This window comes from Danio rerio, chromosome 5, assembly GCF_049306965.1.
Source record: "Danio rerio strain Tuebingen ecotype United States chromosome 5, GRCz12tu, whole genome shotgun sequence".
NCBI lineage: Eukaryota > Metazoa > Chordata > Actinopteri > Cypriniformes > Danionidae > Danio > Danio rerio.
Window position 1 is genome coordinate 9916758 of NC_133180.1, and position 24870 is coordinate 9941627.

Sequence of the window (24870 nt, forward strand, 5' to 3'; positions counted from 1 at the left end):
TTCATCGCGCTTTATAATAATAATAATTATTATTATTATCGCACTTTCCAAATTAATCTATGGATTTAAATAGCAAAAAATATTTGTAAAACTCTCTCTCTCTCTCTCTCTCTCTCTCTCTCTCTCTCTCTCTCTCTCTCTCTCTCAATAATTGCTTTATTGACATGACGAATGTTACAAATATATTGTCAAAGCATTTATAAAGTTTAAAATAAAAATAACATGGATATTGATTTTAAAAAACATAGGCCTAGCAAAATTAAAATAAAATACAAATTAAAAAAATAAAAGATCAGACTAAACTGTACATTTAACAATCAACATTTTATTGTAAAACGGAAATAACAATTAATATTGTGTGTGTGTGTGTGTGTGTGTGTGTGTGTGTGTGTGCATGTGTGCGTGTTTGTGTGTGTTTGCAAGCGCATCACTAATGCTCTCTCTCTTTATTTTTTTCCACTAATGACAGTTTTTTTTTAATTTATGTAAAAAATTAAAAATGCCTAAAATCTCTTGTCAGCTGCAGCTGCACTCCTGTCAGCTAAGAACAGCTAAGAACAGAAAACTGAAGCTACAATTCACACAGGCTCACCAAAATTGGACAATAGAAGATTAGAGAAACGTTGCCTGGTCTGATGAGTCTCCATTTCTGCTGCAACATTCAGATGTTAGGGTCAGAATTTGGCATCAACAACATGAATGCATGGATCCATCCTGCCTTGTATTAACGGTTCCACCTGGTGGTGGTGTAAAAGTATTGGGGATATTTTCTTGGCACACTTTGGACCCATTAGTACCACTTGAGCATTGTGTCAACGCCACAGCCTACCTGAGTATTGTTGCTGACCATGTCCATCCGTATGACCACAGTGTACCCATCTTCTGATGGCTACTTCCAGCAGGATAATTCACCATGTCATCTCAGACTGGTTTCTTGAACATGACAATGAGTTCACTGCACTCAAATGGCCCCCACTGTCACCAGATATCAATCCAATAGAGCACCTTTGGGATGTGGTGGAACGGGAGATTCACATCATGGATGTGCAGCTAACAAATCTGCAGCAGCTGCGTGATGCTATCATGTCAATATGGAGCAAAATCGCTGAGGAATTTTTCCAGACCTTTGCTGAAATGATGTCACGAAGGATTAAGGCCGTTCTCAGGGCAAAAGAGGGTCCAACCCTAGTAAGGTGTACCTAATAAAGTGGCCGGTTAGTGTACTGGAGTCGCCGATATGGTCTTTGCGCAGTTGTCATTCTCAGACACTAGAGAGCGATAAAGCGCTGCGCTCTTTTAAATACAGAGTAAAAACACCAACAGAGAAGAAGCGCGCAAAAAAAGTAGCAGAAAATGACCACTTGAATGACTTTGAACTTTGAGCACAGCATAATCTTGTAACTTTTATGCTTTTATGACGATTAATAACGTCGAGCTGGAATATGGATCGTGTTAGCACGCTAGTCGCTGTAGCGTCAGGTGTATCTGTGGTTTACCTCTTTCACTCAGTGTTTTACTCGTCTCACGTTATATTTAAAACCCAAACTGTATTTGAATCCCAAACACACCTGCCAGCCTCTCTTTACCTCATGACCAGATACTTTTATCAGTCTCTCCGAAAAAAACGTGGACAAATGAGAGAAGACAAAGAAACAAACGACGAACTTGTTTTAACTTTGATTAACTGCAGGTGACTGAGGTAAAGTTGCTTTTATAATCACACATTCGGATTTTCACTTTTATTTTGTATAATTTCGGTAAAGTGTCATTTGCAAATACCAAATAGTGAAATCATATTAGCAGCCAATGACTATCAAAAGTGTAACATTGTTCACAAGTCAAATAAACAGTGTTTTCTAGTCATACCTGCATGTGATTTCAGACCGAAATACTCAAATTACCATGGTAAACAATATTGGGAGCGTGTCACAAGTTTTCACTGAACGAATGTGTGAAATTAAAACCAGCTTAATATCAATAGATTAACTTAATGTTTATTACTGATTGAAGTCTGTGCTATGCCAGTTCAGTTTATGTGCATTCAATATCCATATACATTTATGTATTATTGTATGCATGTTATTTTAAAGGTATTAATTTAAAATCTATGAAGTATTACACATCATATCTTGAATTTATAGTGTTTCCCCACTGCACAGCTCTGCATTATGTAAAAAAAACTCTAACTTTTTTAAAAATCTTTTTATCTTTTTATTTTATTAATATATTAGTCGTATGAACAGACCTGTAATTGTTTTGTGATCATCTACAGGTATGATGGAACGTCTTTAAGGAGATTCTGCAGTGTTTCTGGTTATGGTTGGGATTATCCTGACAGTGTCTTCAGAGATCTTCCCTTGTGCTTCCCTGAGTTTCTCTTCAAAAGGCTGATCACCATGATTGTGTGCTCGGACAGATTCAAGCTGTGCCCTTCTGGTAAGATCTATTGCCTTTTTCAGCACAAGAGTCACTCACAGGGCGCTTTGGCTCAGTGGTTAGCACTGTCACCTCACAGCAAGAAGGTCGCATGTTGGAGTTCCGGCTGGGTCAGTTGTCTTTTCTGTGTGGAGTTTGCATGTTCTCCCTGTGTTGGTGTGGTTTTCCTCCGGGTGCTCTGGTTTCCCTACTGCTATAGGTGAATTGAATAATAAGCTAAATCGGCCGTAGTGTATGAGTGTGTGAATGAGAGACTGTATGCGTGTTTTCCAGTACTGGGTTGCGGCTTGAAGGGCATCCGCTACCTAAAAGATATGCTGGATAAGTTGGCAGTTCATTCCGCTGTGGCAACCCCTGATAAATAAGGGACTAAGCCAAAGGAATGATTGAATTAATGAAGGAATGTTTCACACACAGCAATCATCAAATATTGACATCCAAAACAAGAAAAACATTTTTAGAAAATGACCACTTTCCAACATTTTACGAAATATCTGTAAAGATTAAAATAGTTTTGGAACAAGTGAAGGATAAGTAACTGATGACAGCATTACATTTTTTTTTTAACGAACTATTCCTTTAACATTTATTTAATGGTTTATACTTGCGTTTATGTTTCCCATTGTAAACAAAATTTAATTCACTCTCTTAATTAATAATTTTCATTTTTTAAAATTCATTTCTTACATGGGCTTTTTGACTTAATCCCCATTTTTTTGTAACTTTGCTTAGTTTAATTTTATATGTTGTTTTTTGTTGTAATTAATTAGAAACTATTCGAAAACAAGAAACTAACTTTTAATTTAAACCTTTTTATTTTACTTCATTTCTATTAAAGGATAGTTTATCCAAAAATAAAATTTGCTCCGCACGTGCTCACTCTTAAGTGGTTCCAAACCTTTTTTATTTCTGTTGATCACAAAAGAAGAAAGTTTGAAGAATGCTGGAAACGGGTAACTATTGACATACATACAAAGAAAAACATACTTTGGAAGTAAGTTCTCAACATTTCACAAAATATATTTAAAAATTCAAACAGAATCAATTGAAGGGTAAGTAAATTATTTTTATGATGAACTATCCCTGTAATATTTCTTCAATGATTTTATATATTTATTAATTCTTTATTTAGTATTTCTTTAGTAAAACCTCTAACTTAAATGTTATTTTAAATGTCTGTGTGCAGGTCTGCTGGTTGTCTGTGAGACCGTGAGTCTGTCTGAGGCTGTGGATGAGCTGAAGAAAGGGCCTTTTTCCCTCCAGGCCTCAGTGTATGAGTACAGGACTGTGAGTTCAGGAGTGGAGGTCGATCTGACTTTAAGAGCATCCAGGCATCAGCGGCCCGTATGGAGCAGCACAGTGACTCTGCTGTCTCCTAGAAGCACACACACACCTGAAGCTCAGCCTGACTTAAACATCACACATGGTAAGGGATACACTGCAGTTTTTTACACTGGAGTTTTTCCTTCTCACTTATCGATCAGCAATCAAAAGCATTCACTAGGCTGAAGCTGTTAAAATACTTTGTGGCTAGTTTTTTGTCTGCTTGGTGCTCGATTCCTCCCACCTGTATTTTGCTTAAGTTGTAAATTGCAGCATAAAATGGCTGGTTTTGTTTCAACTTTTTTTCTGTGAAAATAGACACACAAACCTCTTCATTATTTATTTTTATTCATTATTCTTTTAATCTTTGTTCTCTATAATTCATATAAAGGCACCACTGAGAGAAAGTGTTTATCTCCTAACTATTCTAAAGCCTTCTGCATCATATCTGATAACTGACTCTATATGATCAAACTTAAAATCTCTCCAGCAATAGCATTAGTTCAAATTTCACAATCTAGTGATATATGCGATGAATATAGCCTTGAAATTTACAATCTCCCACCCCCCCCAGATCCTGCTTCAGAGAGGTGTATCAGTCTGGCTGTTCCGTGGTCCAGCGCTGTGAGATGTGCTTGGGTGTTTGGTGATGTGTTTGGTTGGTGGAGGCTTACCCGTCCCGCTGCTCACCCGCTGTGGATGCTCGCCAAGTGCATAGCAGAGATGGAGAAGCACAAAGGTCTGAAATGTTTCATGAGTGATTTACACCAACAGCAGAATGGCACAAGTCAGAAGTGCTGGGTTTCCTTAAAATCCTTGAAAATGTGTCAATCTGAAGGAGGACAATTTCCAAGGCCCATGAAAGTTTTAGAAAGTAAACATACAGTACATGAACACAGACCCTTGAAAGTGCTTAAATTTATTTTGTGCAGGTTTTCTGTTTGTCTTCCATGTGCTCAGCACAGTTTTGTACATTTCTGATCCTTTTCCCTCATTTATTATTATTATTATTATTATTATTATTATTGGTGCAGTGGGTAGTGCTGTCTCACAGCAAAAAAGCCTCTGGTTCGAGCTTCAGCTGGGCCTTTTATCATTTCTGTGTGGACTTTTCATGATCTCCCCATGTTGGTGTGGGTTTCCTCCGGGTGCTCTGGTTTCCCCCACAGTCTAAAGACATGTGGTACAGGTGAATTGGGTAAGCTAAATTGTCCGTAGTGTATGTGTGTGAAAGCAAGTGTGTATGAATGCATGAGTGTGAATGCAAGAGTGTATGGGTTCCCAGAGTTGGTAAGCAAATAACTTTCTCCAACTGAATGAAGACAAGTGTGAATTCATTTTTTTTTTTGGCCAAAAAGGTTCGAATTCTAATGGCAATTTGTCATTGCTTCCTGGGAAAATACATTTATCTGTAAAGAGTCTTGGTGTCATCTTTGACTCTGAGCTAAAATTTGATCGGCAAATTAATGCGGTTGTCAAAAATGTTTGTTTCTATTTTAGATAAATTGCCAAGCTGAAGTCTGTCCTCTCTTTCAGTGATTTGGAGAAGGTCGTTCATGCTTTCATCTCTTCTCGTCTGGACTATTGCAACACATTGTATCTGGGTGTGAGTCAGGCCTCTCTCTCGCGACTGCAGCTAGTCCAGAACGCAGCTGCCAGGCTCTTAACAGGCACAAAAAAACGAGAACACATTACACCTGTACTAGTTTCTCTACACTGGCTGCCAATCCAGTTTAGAATTCAGTACAAAGTTCTGTTGTATGTTTTTAAATCCCTCCATTGCCTGGCCCCTGCGTATATTTCTGAGCTAATTATTACGCACCAACCTGTGAGATGTCTTCGCTCTATGGATCTATTTACGCTCTATTCGCTCTATTTACAAGTTCCTAGATCACGCTTAAAATGTCGAGATGATAGAGCTTTCTCAGTAGCAGCTCCAAGACTTTGGAACGATCTTCCACTCTCCTTAAGAACAGCTCAAACTTTTGGGTCTTTTCAGAGGTCACTGACAATACACTTGTTTTCTTTAGCTTTTAATCATGTGATGTGAGTTTATGTATTTTGGTTTTGTGTATATCTGCATGTGTTTTATGTGTTTTTTGTACAGGACTTTGGTACCCATTGTGGTTTGTTGAAAGTGCAATAGAAATAACGTGAGTTGAGTTGAGTATGGGTGTTTCCCAGTGATGGATTGCGGCTGGAAGGTCAAAAAAACATATGCTGGGTAGATGGCGGTTCATTCAGCTGTGGCGGATTATTATTATTTTTATTATAGCATAGACTTACACTATTATAAATTATTAGATCTGTATAATGTACAAATATGGTTTAGGGTATCGGTTTATCATAATAAATTTATTCATAAAAATACATTTTTATTTTTATGTTACCAAATATAACTTAGATTTAAATTGTAAATAATTAAATTGTATATTATACAGATATATTAATGTAATAATAATCTACGGTGTTATTAAAATTGGATTGTTACATGTGTTTATAAATATTGTAATTATTCATTCATTCATTCATTTTCTTGTCGGCTTAGTCCCTTTATTAATCCGGGGTCGCCACAGCAGAATGAACCGCCAACTTCTCCAGCAAGTTTTTACGCAGCGGATGCCCTTCCTGCCGCAACCCATGTGTGGGAAACATCCACACACACATTCACACACACACTGGGGACAATTTAGCCTACCCAATTTACCTGTATCGCTTGTCTTTGGACTGTGAGGGAAACCGGAGCACCCGGAGGAAACCCATGCGAAGGCAGGGAGAACATGCAAACTCCACATAGAAACGGCAACTGAGCCGAGGTTCGAACCAGCGACCTTCTTGCTGTGAGGCGACAGCACTACCTATTGCGCCACTGCCTCGTCTATTGTTATTATATTTATTAAAAATATATAGTTATATTATATGGATAATGTATATTTAATAATATTACGTAATTTAAATGTATATTTAATAATTAATGATATAATTTCTAATAAATAAACAAACTCAGACACACTAATTATTATTAATAATATTGAGTGTTTTGTATATTCGATTATGTATATATTGTTTATATATATCATTCATTAAATTTTGTAAAAATTATTTAAGAAAGTTATGCATATTAATAGAATTTCCAATTTGATTTTTCTGTCTTTAACTGCAGGAGTTGAAGTGGTGAGAGCTCCTCTAACTGTGTCCGTCTGGTACAAACAGCCTGTGTGTTTACCAAGGAAAGTCAACATCAGAGTCAGTGAAAACACTTCTGAAACCACAGCATTGTTTTCAATGGAGGAGCAGAGAACCGGGACCCTGTTTGTCTCAGGACAGATAAAACGACTGACCACTGAAAAGGCAGAATGAGGGTGATTTTACAGACTTTACAGAAAAAATGCTTAATTAAAGGAGCACTCCCACTTTTTTTTGGAAATCAGCTCATTTTATAAGTCACCTAGAGTTAAACATTTGAGTTTTACTATTTTTGAATCCATTCAGCTGATCTCCAGGGGCCTGTTTCAGAAAGGAGGTTAAGTGAAAACTCAGAGTATTTTAACCCTGAAATGAGTGAAACTGGGTTTTCCGTTTCAAAATGGCAGGTTTGTTAAACTCGAGAAGGCAGGGTAAGTCAAGCCTGTTTCTAAAAGAGAGGTAACTTTAACTCAGAGTCAGTTACTGTGGCCACTTACTCTGTGAACTTAACCTGGTCAGGAGCAGGTTTTATTCTCTAAACTCTGAGTTTCTGTCGGTCTCCTCCCCTATTTTAATGCTCATTTTGGATATGTGCATAAAAACTGTTGCTGGAAACGTTATGATGCACATAACTTTTGAAAATATGCATAAAAAACACGCATAACTGAGCAGGATAAACTTTTATTCAATAGAAAATATGCGCATAAACTACGATGGAAACACTTTTACTGAACAAATTACAGTATGTACAATAAAAAAGGTGTTCATATGATGATGAAAATGTGTGTGAATGGACAAACCAGCAGGCTGAGCACACGGTAACACGTCTTAAATGTTGTTTTAGTCATTTTAAATGCTTTAACTGTTTCAGTATTAGTGTATATAATTAGACTACCTCCGAGCATCTGGAGCTTGTCAAGAGTCTCCGCGTCTTATGGCTTCAAATGCCCCCACATGTTCATTGTTTTCTGAGGCGCAAGTACATTTATTAAATAAATAATTGACGCAGCTTCTTCTACCACAGTAAATTCTGTTTTTACTGTATATATTTGGCGCCAGTTAATCAGGAAGTGATGCTCCATTTTGTTCTCTTTAACTCGTTGGATGGCAACGCTGCTTTATTCGCATCTTTTATACAATATTCCAGTTTTGCACATAAATTTATATACTTGGATGGAAACATAGATATTGCCTACCTTTTAGTCACACACAGAACAATAAGTAATTAGCTTAAATAATTAATTATTAATCAAATTACGTATTAAGTTGAGCAGCTGTTTTCTCACACTAACTGTCTCTGTTTCACTGATGGTTGCTTCTTTTTAAAAATATATACACTCATATTTGCTTTAATGTTGCATGATCACATCAAGTTCAGCTGGAGAAAGAAATGGTGATCTCTTTTTTTAAGATGTTGACATGGTCACTCGTAATAGCTGCGCTCCATTGATAATGCCTTTTTATAGTCACGGTGTGCGCGCTTAACTCTGAGTTGGTCTACTCAAAGTTGATTGACCTAACTCAGATCATCTGTTCTGAAACCGAAAACTCTGAGTTTTTAATCTCTCAGTAAACAAATGAGTTGTTTGAACCTCCTTACTAAAACAGGCCCCAGGTCTGGTAGGAGCACTTTTAGCTTAGCCTAGCATAAATCATTAAATCAGTTTAGACCATTAGCATTGTACTCAAACATGTAAAAAAAGAGTTTCAATAATTTTCCTATTTAAATCTCGACTCTTCTGTAGTTACAGTAGGTGCTAAGACTGACAGAAAATGAAAAGTTGCTACTTTCTAAATATGGCTAGGAGCCATGCTCTAATTCCAGCATAATAATCATTTTTTTTTTGAGTGAGATGCTAATAGTCTAATTTGATTTAATGATCTATGCCAGGGGTCACCAATCCTGGTCCTGGAGGGCCGGTGACCCTGCATTGTTTAGCTCCAACTGGCCTCAACACACCTGCCTGGGTGTTTCAAGTATACCTAGTAAGAGCTTGATTAGCTTGTTCAGGTGTGTTTGATTAGGGTTGGAGCTAAAATTTGCAGAACACCGGCCCTTCAGGAACAAGTTTGATGACCCCTGATCTATGCTAAGCTAAGCTAAATTTGCTCCCACCAGACCTGGGGCCTCATGTACGAAGACTTGCGTGGAAATCTTACTAAAACATTGCGTACACACAAAGCTGTAAATGTGCGTACGCAGAAAAAAATTCAGATGTATGAGACACTGGGTACGCCGAATCTCACGCATATTCTTTTGTACATCCGAATGAACGTGAAACTGAGCGCAACATGCACGAGCACAAAACCCCTCCCTGCCTCCTCCCCCGTATGAATATGCTAATGACTATGCTAATGGAAAAACCCAACGAAAAAGCAAAGGCAAAAGCAAGCAAAAAGAGAAACTTTGAACAGAATGTGAATTGGAGGTGCTGCTTTCGGAGGTAGACCGGAGAAAAGCGGTGTTATTTGCAAGTTTGATCTCCGGAATTAACAACAAAAGAAAAAAATAGAGTGGGGGAGTTTAGCTGATGCAGTTAACACAGTTGGGTCTGAACATCACACTGAGTGCATTAAAAAAAAGAAATAGTGTGGTTTATATCTGTAAAATGTTGCAGGACGCTTAACAGTCTCAGTGGCGCAACTCGGAAGACGCATGTGATCATGTATTGACACGTTCGAGCATGAACTCGGCTCGAATCCAGCGTCTGATGAACTCTTTCTTCTTTTTTCCCCCGCTACAAATCAGATTTTGCCCACTATTTATCACGAGAAAGACAAGTAGGAATCATCAATAAGTTTGTGCATCATATTTTATTTGCACATTTATTAAATGGAAATGTTTCTGATTCACGCATGCAGATTCATCTTCAGATAGTGTCTTTATAGCAATGTGTGTGCAGTAGATAGCTCAGATTACATTGGGAAAACAGGCGACGCTGCAAATTGTGCTTTAATGTTTGGCTGGTTAACTGTATGGTATGGAAACCTTATATACCTGCTAGATGAACCCGTCTCATACAGCTGCCATTGCAAGGCTCAGACACTTTGTGGAGAGGAATTTAACACAACTGCCTCTAGGAGTCGCCAATGGAAATAAAACGGACACGGACAAAAAATGTGCGTACGCCAGCCATAAAGCTGCCGTGAAGCTGCGCAAATTCCCACGTTCAGTTCATTGTTAGTAAATCCAAACGTGAGCGATTCTGAGCGTGAAACCTGGCGTACGCAAAGTTTTTGTGCGTACGCAGCGTTGATACATGAGGCCACTGGAGATTGACTAAATGGATTTAAAAAATGGTTAAACTCAACTGTTTAACTCTAAAAGAGTTGTAAAATAAGAATATTTCCAACTGAAGTGTTCCTTTAATAAAAAGTTGTGTGAAGCCATCATGGAGCACAAATAATCAATGCAAATAATCAACGTCAAAATAACGTTGTCCTCAGACGCTGTCTAGACATTGAATTTTGGTCACCTGACGTCACAACCTAAATTTAACCTAGAATTAGCATCTTATGACATTGTGTGCCCTTAAAAATAAAGCAGAAGAAAATTTCTAGGATTATTTCTAATGCTTGAAGATCGATGTAGAGCTAAATTAGGTTTGTGCGAATGATGTTGTAAGAAATACAAGTGGACCTAATGGGAATAAAACAACATGCTGTTGCTCATCTTAAATGCTGTTTTATTCTTTATTTTTATTTGTATTTCATCCTCAATGGCTTCGGACGGTATTGTTTTATACATCCAGCATTGTTCATGTTCATTGAAATCATTTTAAATCCGCGTCTGTATCAATAAGTGGGGAGTTGTAGGAGGAGGAGGCTGTTTCTCATTAATATTTTACTCTCTCTCCACTTTCCTCAGTCTTTCCCTGTTCATGCACACGTGTGTAAGTGCTCCGTGTGTTTTATTCATTAGTGTGTGTTGAGTGTATGAGAAGGGGGTTTCTCAAGCTCTGTTCAGAACAACCTAACCTATATATTATATTATATTATATTATATTATATTATATTATATTATATTATATTATATTATATTATATTATATTATAGTATATTATAGTATATTATAGTATAGTATATTATGTTATTTTATATTATAGTATATTATGTTATTTTATATTCTATTCTATTCTATTCTAATATATTCTATTTTATTATATTATAGTATATTATGTTATGTTTTATTATATTGTTATATTATATTATGTTATGTTATATTATGTTATGTTATATTATATTATATTTTTATGTTATTTTATATTATATTATATTATGTTATTTTATATTATGTTATGTTATTTTATATTATATTATATTGTTATATTATATTATATCATATTATATTATATTATATTATATTATTTTATAGTATATTATGTTATTTTATATTCTATTCTATTCTATTCTAATATATTCTATTTTATTATATTATAGTATATTATGTTATGTTTTATTATATTGTTATATTATATTATGTTGTATTATATTATATTATATTACATTATTTTATGTTATATTATTTTATATTATATTATATTTTTATGTTATTTTATATTATATCATATTATATTATACTATATTATATATTATATGATATTATACTATATTATAGTATATTATGTTATTTTATATTCTATTCTATTCTAATATATTATATTATATTACATTATATTATATTACATTATATTATATTATGTTATGTTATGTTATATTGTTATATTATATTATATTATATTATGTTATGTTATGTTATTTTATATATTATATTTATGTTATTTTATTTTATATTATGTTATGTTATTTTATATTATATTATATTGTTTTGTTATATTATATTATATTATATTATATTATATTATATTATATTATATTATATTATATTATATATGTTGACCACTGTAATATAATATGAGTACCCCCCCTCACAAATCTCTCAATTAAATTAATATTTTAGGAAGCTTTACCATATTGTATTTGTGCATTAGATTAGTCAGTACTGAAGCCAAATCTGGAGCTTATCTAACAAAATTACATGATAACTGTCCAAAATTAGTACACGCAAATTCATATATTAGGGTAAATATTAAATGAAATATATATACATACAGTTGAAGTCAGAAATATTAGCCCCCCTGAATCAGTAGCCCCCCTGTTAATTTTTTTCTTCAATTTCTGATTAACAGAGAGAAGTTTTCAACACATTACTAAACATGATGGTTATAATAACTCCTTTTTAATAACTGATTTATATTATCTTTGCCATAATGACAATAAATAATATTTGACTAGACATTTTTAAGACACTTCTATACAGCTTAAAGTGACATTTAAAGGCTTAACTAGGCTAATCAGTTAAACTGGGCAGGTTAGGGTAATTAGGCAAGTTATTGTATAACGATGGTTGGTTCTGTAGACTATTGAAAAAATATATAGCTTAAAGGGGCTAATAATTTTGGCGCTAAATTGGTGTTTAAAAATTAAAACTGCTTTTTTTGTATCCAAAATAAAACAAATAAGACTTTTCCTAGAAGAAAAAAATATTATCAGACATACTGTGAAAATTTCCTTGCTCTGTTAAACATCATTTGGGAAATATTAAAAAAAAAAAAAATTCAAAGGGGGGCTAATAATTCTGACTTCAACTATATATATATATATATATATATATATATATATATATATATATATATATATATATATATATATATATATATATATATATATATAGATAGATAGATAGATAGATAGATAGATAGATAGATAGATAGATAGATAGATAGATAGATAGATAGATAGACAGACAGACACACAGACACACAGACACACAGAAACACACAGTTAAGGTCAGAATTATCCGTCCCCCTTTGAATTTCTTTTTAAAATATTTCCCAAATGATGTTTAACAGAGCAATGACATTTTCACAGTATGTCTGATAATATTTTTGTCTTCTGAAGAAAGTTTTATTTGTTTTATTTATGCTAGAATAAAAGCAGTTTTTAATAAAAAAAATTATATATATATATATATATATATATATATATATATATATATATAATTTTTTTTTTTTAACGGTCAATATTATTAGCTCCTTTGAGCTATATAGTTTTTCCGTAAGTCTACAAAACAAACCACTATTATACAATAACTTGCCTAATTACCCTAACCTGCTTAGTTAACCTAATTAACCTAGTTAAGCATTTAAATGTCACTTTAAGCTGTATAGAAGTGTCTTGAAAAAAATCTAGTCAAATAATTTTGGTCACCCGACATCACAACCTAAATCTAACCTGAAATGTACGTTTTATGACATTGTGTGCCTTTAAAGATAAAGCAGAAGACTCAATTTAGTATGCATTAAAAAAAAACATTACATCCGATATGTCCGTTCTTAGACTAGATAGACAAATATCTTGTTCAAAACTGTAATGTAGTGAATATTTCCCTGTACACATACACCATAACCTAATAGACATGATTAATTTATAAAGGCCTGATTCTGTCGTGTGTGAAGTGCAGTCATGTGTAATCAGTCTGTTTAGAGCGGCGAGTGGAACGGCAGCGACGATCAAAGAACAAAATAATGAAAGTGTAAGTTCAGAATTATCTCTTAAGCTTTTCTATTTCCAGCAGAAGTGAGGATATTTTCTGAAGCTGCTGCTGCTGGGGTTGTTTTGCGACTGAACTCTTGATGTGTCTGTTTTTGTGTTCTTGCGAGTGACGGCCCACGCCAGATAAAATGTGTTTCGTCTTCTGAAAATGCCTTGAAGTCTCTTGGGAATGTTGAGTTATTTTTTGCAGCTTTTAAAGGCTTGATGTCTTGTGAAGAGAAAAAAAATCGGCCACCTCCTAGTTTCATTCTCTCATCCACTTCTATTTCTTTTTGTTCGCTCGCTGTCGTAAATGTCTCAGGTTGAGTAATTTTGTGATTGGATGTTCATGCAGCATCTGGAGATTTACTGTTGTGTCTAAAATACTAAAAGGTATTAGTGTGGTAGTCGAAGGGCAAAAGGTTAATTCCTCTGTGGTAATCCTGAGGATTTAGTGGAGATCTTATTTCGGTTTTGTATTTTTCCTCATGGTACAGATGTGAGCTGTATTCTGGACCAGAGGTGTGTTAGAAAGCCATGGTCACCAAAGACAACTCTGGTGAGTAGAAATCGTCTCTTTAAATTAACCAAAATGTAACGTTTTATGTGTTTTTACTAACTATTTAACTGCCCCACCAAGAAAAAAGAAATTGAAATGTTTTAGATGGTATTTCTTAACTCCTAATGTCGCTAGTTACCACACTCAATGCATTTTGTTGTTCAACACATCCCATAATTTACAAAATATCAGCCTCTACCAAATGGTTGTTTTATGGTAAAAGTACTGGAATTAATACTTGGAAAATCAGAAAAATATCAAGAGTAAGACTAATTTATTTAAAAACATAATAAAAATAAAACATTTTTGATTACTAAATCTTCTTTGTTTATTCAAGTATGCCATAAAATATTCCATATTCTCATTTAACACAGTAATTTACATGTTTTTTTTTTTTTTTTGCAATGAAACTAAAATCAAGTGTAGTAGTGCAACAGGATGTTTGATTTATTTATTTTTTTGTAAACCAACAATGCTGTTGTGATCATTCAAACAGTATAAAGCATGTCTTTGAGCTTTGAATCATTAGAATAACTTGCATATTTTACAGTAGAAATGTCTTTTTAATTGTATCAATATTTTACAATATTATTTTTTATACACTCTCAGAAAAAAATGGTACAATGTTGGACCAAAGTAGGTACAAACCCTTGTCACTGGTGCAGTACCTTTTAATGGGGCAGCAATATACCTTAAGACAAAGAAACTGATTTGTACCATTGCAGTTTGTACTTTTAAGGATATGATTTGTACTGTGGGAAACTAAAATGAACCTTTCGTTTTTAAAACCTGCAGATACAATATTGTGCCTTCATCAAAGGTACAAGTCTGATCCATGAAGGAACCACTAGAGTGACAAGACACTGTTTACCTTAACAGTGTAAAAAATGCTTACCAAACATTTTAAATGCCTTAAATGTTTAGTTTAATGCGTATAGTTTTGTTTTACCAGTTGTTTTGTATTTTTAGAACTTAATAATTAATGTTCATGAGTCTTTTAAATGATCATTTATATTTTAATATGGAAATTATTTATAAAATCACTTTGTTTTTTCCAGTAATATTTATTTTTATAGATATTGTAATAAAGAAGGATTTGTCCAACACTTATGCACCTTTTTTATGAGAACAATTGTGTACCTTCATTTCAGTTGTACCAAAATAGGTCCAGAACAGTATCATAAGAGATCTTTTCTGTACTGTATAAGGTACAATTTTTACAAGGGTACAAAACTCAAGGAACCTTATTTGTACTGCCGTGTACCTTTTTTTACCGTGTACTGTATTTATGATTAAATAAATGCAGCTTTAATAAACATTCAAACCCCTAACCTTTGAATGATAGTGTAGATGGGGATAAATCCATTAACTTGATGATAAATTCAATGTTTTTGTTGTTGTTGTTTGCAAACAAGAAAACATAACTTATTTGAAAGTTTAATGTTAGCTCAGACTGTGTGGTTTGTTAAAGAGAAGTACTTATATAAAAACATATTTATATGTTAGTATTTCTAGTTTCACTTCTGTAACTGATCTGTTTGGATCATTTGCATAATGCAAGATAGCAAAATAAACTCGGCCAGATCACAGCCTTTTTCAAAATATTTTTTTTTTCTGTGAGTCTGCGTGCCTGCGTGCGTGCATGTGAAATAAAAATCATTAAAGGTTGTAACCACTTGAGAAGTCTTTCTGAAGGCTCATGTGACACGACTGCCGCTCGAAAAATGTGGAAAATTTAAAAAGCCTTTATTCACATGGCTAAATCTTAAAAAAACCTAGGCGTTTCGGCAAGGAACTGCCTCATTACCCTGATTTTTCAAGTGCCTTGGACTGATTTCTGTTGTTAAATAAAAAACATTATTTTAAATGTATGAACTAATGCTGGAAAACTTTTTAAATGATAACTTATTGCAACAGGAACGTAAACAATCACATTTATAACACGGTGGAGTTCAATGCTGAATACGCTAATCAAGCCTTTGCTTTGATTTGCTCACCAAAGTGTCTGCATTGTCGGGTGACATTAGGTACATTTAAACTTAATCTGATTAATATACACCTTTTAATTGAAACATTTAATAGCCTTTAACACTAAAACAAACAAAACAAAGGATTACATTAAATTTGAATTGACAATTATAAACCATTCCCATCATTCTCCCTCTCCTGATTTGGCGGGCCTAATCAAAACTTACCTATGGCTGTCTATTGTCACCAGGCTTCATTTGCTGCCTCTAAATAATGCCTACATTGACCCTCAAAACACTTCAGCTCAATTATTGTGTTGTCAGCACTCTGTTGGGAAGTGTTAATTGTTGAGTCAAAACATTTATTTTAGCTTGACTAATGCACTTTTACTGTACAGAAAATCCTGTTAGATTCACTGAAGCTGCAAAATGAATGTTTTGCTGATATTGCATATGCATTGTATTGTTGGTGATTAGAGAATTCATTAGTATGAGGTAGCATGTAGGGCTTAAATCAAACATTACTCACGCATACATTAATGAAACACTTTCATACTCGTTAAGTAGAAATATGTACACTACCTGACAAGTTTTTCGATGAATCCCAGTTGTAAAAGCAACAAATAATAACTTGTAGTTGATTTTGAGAAGTTGATTTTTAGATGAATCATCTGTTGAACTGCAACTTAATCATCACAAATACTACAGAAGACCTATTGAACCTAGATGGACCCAAGATTCTCTCAGAAATCTGTTTGTTGAAGGAAAAATCATCACATAAAAAACCTCAGGAGAGGGCAAATCTTCAGCAGGATAGCGCTCTTTCTCAGGATTCAGCCTCCACGTCACGAGTTCTCCCCTAAGGACTTATTATGCGGTCTCTGTTGCCATCTTGTGGCGCAACGTCAACCGTCTTTGCTTTGCTCAATATGACAGGCTGATTGCTGCGAACGTGCTAAAATTCTAAAATTATAATTTTTTTTTAAAACAAGCACTATCCTTATAAATAAACTGCATAGTTGCAATCTAAACAACTACATGCTTGACTAAAAAAGCCTCAAAAGTACATTTTGTTGTCCAGCAGCTGCAATATTTGTCAAACTGTAGTGAGTCTATTGATCTTCTGGGATCACTCCATGTGGGTGGGGTAATACAGAGTGAAGTGGCAGTCGAGTTCTGATATTGTAGAATATTGCACGGCTATCAGCCAATCAGATTCAATAACCAGACAAAACCATTGTATAAACTGGAATATCACATAAAACATTTGCAAATAAAGCAGCGTTTCCATCCAATGAGTTAAAGAGAACAAAATAATCGTCACTTCCTGATAAGCTGGTGCCAAATATCAAAAAGAAAAAATAGAGTTTTAGAAAAGAAGAAAGTATTTTTTCTTATATAACAAAATACTTCCACATCAGAAGATGAAAACAAACACAATGAACGCATGGCTGCTGCTTTTGGACGCTGAAGACGCTCAAGACGGTTCTTTGGACTTTGGCCAAAACAACCGTTCAGGTGTTTTACAATATGCTCGATTCGCTGGTTTGTCTATTCATGCAGTCCCCTTGGTCCCATTTATCACATGATCTAAAACAAAATCAGATGACTTGTTTACCACATTCTGGAATTTATTTGGTAAATGTGGTTTATACACATTTTTCACTATAACATGAGAAGTTGGTTCTACTGAGTTTTGCATGTATGTTTTTCAATCGCATTTTCTAAATTTATGCACATCTTGGCATTTCCAATTTTAAATTTTAAAGGGATATTGCAAAATGTGCAAAAAAAAATAGGTGGGTGGAAACATAGCTACTCTCATGGCCCATTTCCACTGAGTGGTTTGGTTCGGTTTGGTACGCTTTTATGGCCGTTTCCATTGTCAAAAGGTACCTAAAAGTGAACTGTACCGTACCAGTTTTTGGGTGCCCTTTTGAAAGAGTGCCTAGCACAACAAAAGGGTACCAAAAGGCGAAGCAAGATGCACAGCGCCATTTTTAAATACACAGCCGAGACATTACACCACAATAATATATACATATAATAACGAGCAATGGTCTAACTGAGCTTAAACAAACCATGTGGTCATCTTAATGAACAGCCACAAAGCCGAGCAGAAGAGCAGAATCTATCCTGTGCCCAGTAGTTGTTTACAAGGCCATCTAAAGTGCGAGCGCGTTCACTTTCTGCAGAGAGCTCGTATGCGTGTCTATATTTGAAGTAATAAATTTCTTTAGCTGATGGTCATAACGTGCGCGTGATTATTGAAGTGCTTCTGACATCCGATCCTTTCAGAAACTGACAAACGCAAGAGTGACGCGCGAAAAAACAAAGAAGAAGCCAGAAAAAACAAAAGGAGCAAATGATTCTTTCAGCAACCTAAAGCATGAGCAAACTGCCCTGTTTAACTATTATCATCACCTTTTGGACTATTATGAACTCTGAATGACGGAATTACTTTCTAACAGAGCTTACATGTGCTGGTGAAGATTAAAGATACGCATGAGAGGTTTACCCTGAAATTATATGTTGTTTTTAAACCCAAATAAGGAGTAAATGTATGCTGTGTGTAGATTATCTTTAATTGATAACACAGGGTCTGTATGTGTTCATATGTGTTGCATTTATTTATATATTTATTTTATATAATCCCAGACATCACAGAAGGCTATTTCGCATTGATCTGCAGTTATAATCAAATCCTGTTCATAGAAATGTTAGTAATAAACATTTATGCAGAAGTATTTATGTACTATAAAGCATCTGTTTTGTGAGAAGTGCGTCTCGTATGATATGTGAACGACCTGTAAAGCTTTACTTTAGCATGGTCTCAAGTGAGAATGACGTTGACTGAAACTTTGTGATGTACACCACGCCCACCATTGGTACCCTTTTGGCCTGATAAAGGTGACCGGTACCGACCACTACCGTACCACTCAGTGGAAACAGGCCATCAGGTGTTTAGTCACCAACACCTGCTGTTGTAGTTGTAGAATAGGCCATCTGAAAAATCAAAGCAGACTCTTGGAAAAGACCGGTTTAGAAAGAACAAATCTAGTTTAACAAAATTAAACTAATTGTTTAATGTTATGACAAAATGAAGTTTAACTTTGGATGCATAAAGATCTATTGTAGGAGACTTTTGCAAACAAGTTAGCAACATTTAAAACAGCATAGTAAGGGTACTTTAATAAAGCGTATTTATATCAACGTGTGTCCTGTTTTTTCCTATCTTAGGCTCTAGCAGCAAGACGACCTGTGTGAAGAAACAAAAGTGTATCATGAACAATTCTCAAAAGGCTGGGAAGGTTCACAGGGACCCACAGAAGTCCATTTTTGAACCTGAGCTGACCTTAAAAGTCACCGCTGATGATGGTGGAAGCAAGACGAGCCCAACGGAGAACGGTGTGATTGAAAGCACAAACGAATGGAGTACTTCCAATCTCCACAGTCTGAAAGAGATGCAGTATCTGCAGCACGAAGCCGAGGACAGTCTAATCGACGCCTCGCTGGACATGGACAAGTCGTCTCTTATGGGCTTCATTGACTCCAGCAACCTGGAGAGCTCGGAGGACGTTCGGACGGTGCCGTGCTTTCAGGTGGACGTTAAAACGGATGTGGTGCTGATCGACGAGGATGATGATGATATGTCTTTAAGGGAGAGGACAGTGACGGACGTGTCCACTACTGATGGAAACGCAGCTGAGCTCGTGTGCGGGGGGCTCCAGTCCATCTCATCAGACTCCTCCCACTCAGTGTGTGAAGGGCGGAGTCAAGAGCAGGCCACACCCATTGAGCCATCTCATGAGGAGCCGCTCAAGAAACAGAAACGCTCCTGCTGCCTCTGTGTAATCATTTGAGGGGACACTTTTTTTTGGGACACTTTCTTTGGGACAGTGTTTTTGGGACAGTTTTTACTTATTGAACACATTTTAACCAAAAAAAATTGTCAAATGTGTGTGTTTTTTAATAAAGTGGAAGTTAATTGGTTAATATTTAATTTAATAATGTTAGACTAGTTTCTTGTACCAAATAGATAAGTCATCATTTAGTTTTTCATGTCCATTTTTAAGAATTACTCAGGCTTGCGTTGGTACTGTACCTTTAAAAGTCAAACATAACATGTTTTTACATCCATAATCCAATATTTTAAGTACTTGACTTGCATAATGCGGCTAACTGAAATATGTTTGTATAAAGTAAATACAGTAAGATCCTTTGAGGTTTCTCTGGAAAGTGGCAGTTTTTGGGACATTTGAGTTTTTGTTTTACTTATTTAATCCATTAACTAGCATTGTAACTGCATGGTTGACCTTATTTAGGTTATCATTTAAAAAAAAATCCTCAAATTTAGCTTGGAGTTGTGTCAGGAACACATTTTAAGCAGAGAAATTGGTCAAAAATGTGTGTTTTTGTAGAGTGGAATGTAAACGGTTAATATTTAATTCAATAATGTTAGTCAAGTCATCTTTTTTTTCATGTCCATTTCTAAGAATTACTCAGGCTTGCGTTGGTACTGTACCTTTAAAAGTTAAACATAACATGTTTTTAAATCCTTAATCTGATTTTTTAAGTTCATGACTTCCTTAATGGGGCTTTTCGAAATATTTGTAATTTGTATAATATAAATACAGTAAGATACATTAGTTAAGGAACTTTTATAGTGGTGGTCACAATGGTAGTTTCTTGTGCTAAACATGTGGGTGGCTCCAGTCAATCTCATTTGACTCCTGCCACTCAGTTTGTGAGGGGTGGATTTAAGAGCCGGCCCCACCTATTTATGCATCTCATGAGCCACTGACAACTGCGCCCTGTCTAATCCTTTGAGGTTTCTCTCAAAAGTGGCAGTTTTTGGGACATTTCAATACTTTGTTTTACATGTTTAACCCATTAATGGCATTGTAACTGCATGGTTGACCGTATTTAGGTTATCATAAAACAAAATTAAACAAAAAACAACTAAAATTTTGCTTGGAGTATTGTCAGGAACAAATTTTAACCAGAGAAATTGGTCAAAAATGTGTGTGTTTTTTTAATAGAGTGGAAGTTAAATGCTTAATATTTCATTTAATAATATTTTTATTTAAAGTTTTTGTACCAAATAGATTAGTAATCTTTTAGTTTTTCATGTTAATTTTTTTAAGTATTACTAGGACTTCTGTTCCCACTGTACCTTTAAAAAGTTAAAGATACCATATTTTTACATTCACTATAAGATGTTTTTAAGTAAACGACTTCCAATGCGGCTTATTGAAATATGTTTTTATGTCTATGCCACGAAGGATTAAGGCAGTTCAGAAGGCAAAAGGGCAAAATTACACGTGTCACTTGTTTAACTTCCAAATGTATGTCCATATATTTGAAACGTTTTTTTAACGATGGAAGTTAGTTAATGACATTTTATCATATCAAACCTGATAATGTCACTGTACCAGCAGAATTTATTAATTTATCTAATGGTCGTGACGTTGCTTTGAAAATTAATTAAACAACACAAAACTATTTTCACTCAATAGTGAGATGGAGGTGTCCTAGTAGTGTTTTTATGTCTATAATTATCTCAAAAAATATGTTTTAGGGTGTCATAACCCTTTATGGTGCTTTAATTATAAGGACAAAACTATTTGTTTCAAAATACAGAGACAGCAATACATTTGTGAGGTTATTAACATGTAAAATAACTTTTCAGTTTGGAAAATATTTTAAAATGAAATGTATTCTCGCGATGCATACTGTATAGCCGAGTTTTTAAGGTTTCAGGTTCTCATTCAACACATTTGTTTTCCTCAATTTATTATGATTTTATTGACAAAAAAGTTTTATTTTTTATGATTGGACAGTGGCTGGAGAGAAAGCAAATTTAAAGAGACAGAAGGGGGATAGGACTGGGAAAGGTCTGCGAGCCGGGAGTTGAACTCGGTACGCCTGAAGCACAGTGGTACTATATGTTGACGCGCGACCCTTGAAATCAATCTGTTATATGATTTATATTGGCATTGTCAGCTCAAAAATATTTCACTACTAATTCAAATTTTGAAAACTGTTGCTGTTTAATGTTGTAAATGTTGTGATATTTCTTTGAGTACAAAAGGTCAAATAATTTTTTTTATTTACATTAAAAATGTTTTGTGTAGGGTGGCGCAGTGGTGCAGTGGATAGCGCTGTCGTGTGTGTGTGGAGTTTGCATGTTCTCCCCATGTTGCCGTCAGTTTCCTCTGGGTGCTTCGGTTTCCCCACAAGGCCAAAGACGTGGTACAGGTGAATTGGGTAAGTTAAATTGTCCGTAGTGTATGTGTGTGAATGAGAGTGTTTAGGTGTTTTCCAGTGATTGGTTGTGGCTGGAAGGGCATCCACTGTGTAAAACATATGCTGGATTAGTTGGCGGTTCAATCAGCTGAAAAGAAAATGATTGAATGGTTGTTTTGTGTACTATTTTTACTCCCACTTTGGATCAGTATAATGTGCATTCACTGGATAAAAGTATACATTTCACTGAGCGCCTAATAGAAAAGGCCGGAGCGAGATGAGTGAGCATGCACAGGTTGTAAATTACAGCTTGTAATGTAATTATTATTATTTTTTCTCTCAGTGAATTTCTTTTCTCTCAAAAATGACGTGAAGTTTACCCAAAATAAATGCATACAAATAATAAAAGTTCAAATTTTCCGCCATTACAAACATTCTTTTGTGCACCCCTGGTCGCAGACTGCGCACCTCTAGAGGTGCACGCACCCCAGTTTGGGAACCGCTGCTGTAGTGCATTTAGTTATAGTTTAAGACTATTTGGTGATTTCAGTCATCATACAGTAAACACCCGTCATCATCACATGCATCCAATCACTCTTTGGATCATTGCGTGTAAAGATTTGAACATCTTCTTGGACACTTTTAATGCTTCCAAGCGGTTTGCTGCATCTATGGAGCGCCCATGTCTTGAGGTAGTTCATTATGATACGATTTACCTTCTATGTGTGATTTGATTAAACAGGAATCACAAGACTGATTTTTCTACTCAGCCAATGTTCATAGACAAGAAAAAATAATGACTGATTGAAGGAATGCAGTGGAGTAAAAGTACTGATACAGCACTAAAAATGTTCTCAAGGGAAAGTACACACTACCTAGTAAATTACATACCTGAGAAAAACTACTCAGTTACAGTAATTTGAGTATTTATAATTTGTTACATTACACCACTGCCGCTCGGTCCCCTCTCCTTCTTGTATTTGAGTATTAGTAAAGTTAAAGGGACATGACAGCCCCCACTTTCAGTTGAGGTCTACCTCAGAATTTTTCAAAAAATGCATCATAATGGGTGTGGAGCTCCGCGACCAAGAGCTTAGAATGACCAAGAGGCGACACTCAATATAACGTGATCGGCCGTCCATTGGATCTTATTGCTGTCGCGATTGCAAGCAGCTGCTTTGTTTTTATTTATTTATTTAAAAAGCGCATTAAAGTTTAGATACACCTTAAAGACGACAATACAACACGTATTATCACGAACATCAGCACTTTTAATAGTTTATTTTACAGACTTCTAATATGCATGTTGTTCTATTGGAGTTTTCATTCCAAAATGGCGGCCGCGCTCTCTAGTGGCTGTTTCCCAAATTACAACAGAGTGTCGCCTCTTGGTCATTCTAAGCTCTTTGTCCACGAGCAAAGGGCAGGAGTGGGCGTGGCCAGGAGGGGAGCGAACAACTGTTGTCAGTCGGCTTACAAAATGAGAAACAAACCGTGAGGAGACGCATGATTTTATAGTTTACAAGGTTAAAATGCAAAGAAATAAATAGTAATTAAATGCCCTGCTACATTTGATATTCGTAATTTCATTTACAGATAACCACAATTAATATCATTATAAAGATAATCATGTTCATATAAACACTATAAATGAGGACTTCTATCTCTATCCCCGGGTCTGAATCATAGGTCTGAATGCAGACTCAGTGCAGCAGGTCTCTTGACCTGTCTATTTTAACCATTAGCCCTGTTGGTAATCTTGAGGATTTAGGCAAACAGCAGCATGGCGATGTGTCTAAATGTAAACGAATTCCTGATAAAAGACATCGTCCGCCATTCTCGTACTGCTCTTCCGACAAAAATGCTTGCTGCACACAAACAGCTTTGCTGTATCAGCCCTGCTGACAGCATCACAGGGAAAAACACGCAACAAACACATACGAGCCTTCATGAACAGCTAAATACTGTGTGCCGTGGGTCCGTGTCTCACAGCTTGGCACTGGCAGGTCTGCCTTGCCTTCAGAAAGCACGTGCAGTCATGAATAATTAAAAAGCCGGCTCTTCTCATAGGATAAGAAAACTCAACTATCAATAATAATGAGAAACCGACGCCTCGTCTTTGCACTTGCAGTTTTGCGCTACGTCGCCGATTTTGATCCCGCCCCAAAAATCGTTTTAAACCCGGAAGCTGAAATTAGCTGACAAAAGCTCAAAATTGTCCATTATTATTATTATTATTATTATTATTATTACCAATTATTTTTCCAACAATTAAAGCTATCAGGTGCTAACATTGTCTTAACTGATGCTCTACACACACAAATCTGTTAAAATCTCTAAAGTACTCGAGGGTTTCTTGAACTTTTAAACCTGAAAATGAGAGCTGTGTTGGCAGCTAGCTGAAATTTGAAATGATCATTTTAGTGAACTAAACAATCTGGTTTAAGCTTGATTAGCATGCATAACAGAGCATTTCAGCACACTAATTTTGAAATCAGTACAATGCTGATTTGAGTTTTCATGTTGAAAAAAAATTAATCATCGGATTTACTAAAT

At 35.2% G+C, this 24870-nt stretch overlaps 2 protein-coding genes across 5 annotated transcripts; both read left to right on the forward strand.

Moving 5' to 3' along the window:
* Window positions 1-1318: 1318 nt before the first annotated feature.
* Window positions 1319-7223, forward strand: si:ch211-12e13.1. Its single transcript, XM_009301207.5, has 5 exons — window positions 1319-1690; window positions 2273-2436; window positions 3623-3862; window positions 4334-4498; window positions 6923-7223. The coding sequence occupies exons 1-5, from the start codon at window positions 1443-1445 to the stop codon at window positions 7117-7119; spliced, it is 1014 nt and encodes a 337-aa protein (XP_009299482.1). The 5' UTR covers window positions 1319-1442; the 3' UTR covers window positions 7120-7223.
* si:ch211-12e13.12 lies at window positions 6923-21283 on the forward strand. 4 transcript variants are annotated; one of them, XR_012406695.1, is made up of 4 exons: window positions 6923-7121; window positions 14037-14098; window positions 19306-20151; window positions 20572-21283. XR_012406695.1 is itself a non-coding variant. In XM_001923602.8 (3 exons), the coding sequence occupies exons 2-3, from the start codon at window positions 14077-14079 to the stop codon at window positions 19926-19928; spliced, it is 645 nt and encodes a 214-aa protein (XP_001923637.1). In that variant the 5' UTR covers window positions 6923-7121; window positions 14037-14076; the 3' UTR covers window positions 19929-21283. The 4 variants fall into 4 exon arrangements, 2 of the variants coding, with proteins under 2 accessions (XP_001923637.1, XP_021327247.1); XR_012406696.1 differs by lacking the exon at window positions 6923-7121 and adding an exon at window positions 13348-13540; XM_001923602.8 differs by having other exon boundaries at window positions 19306-21283.
* Window positions 21284-24870: the final 3587 nt, after the last annotated feature.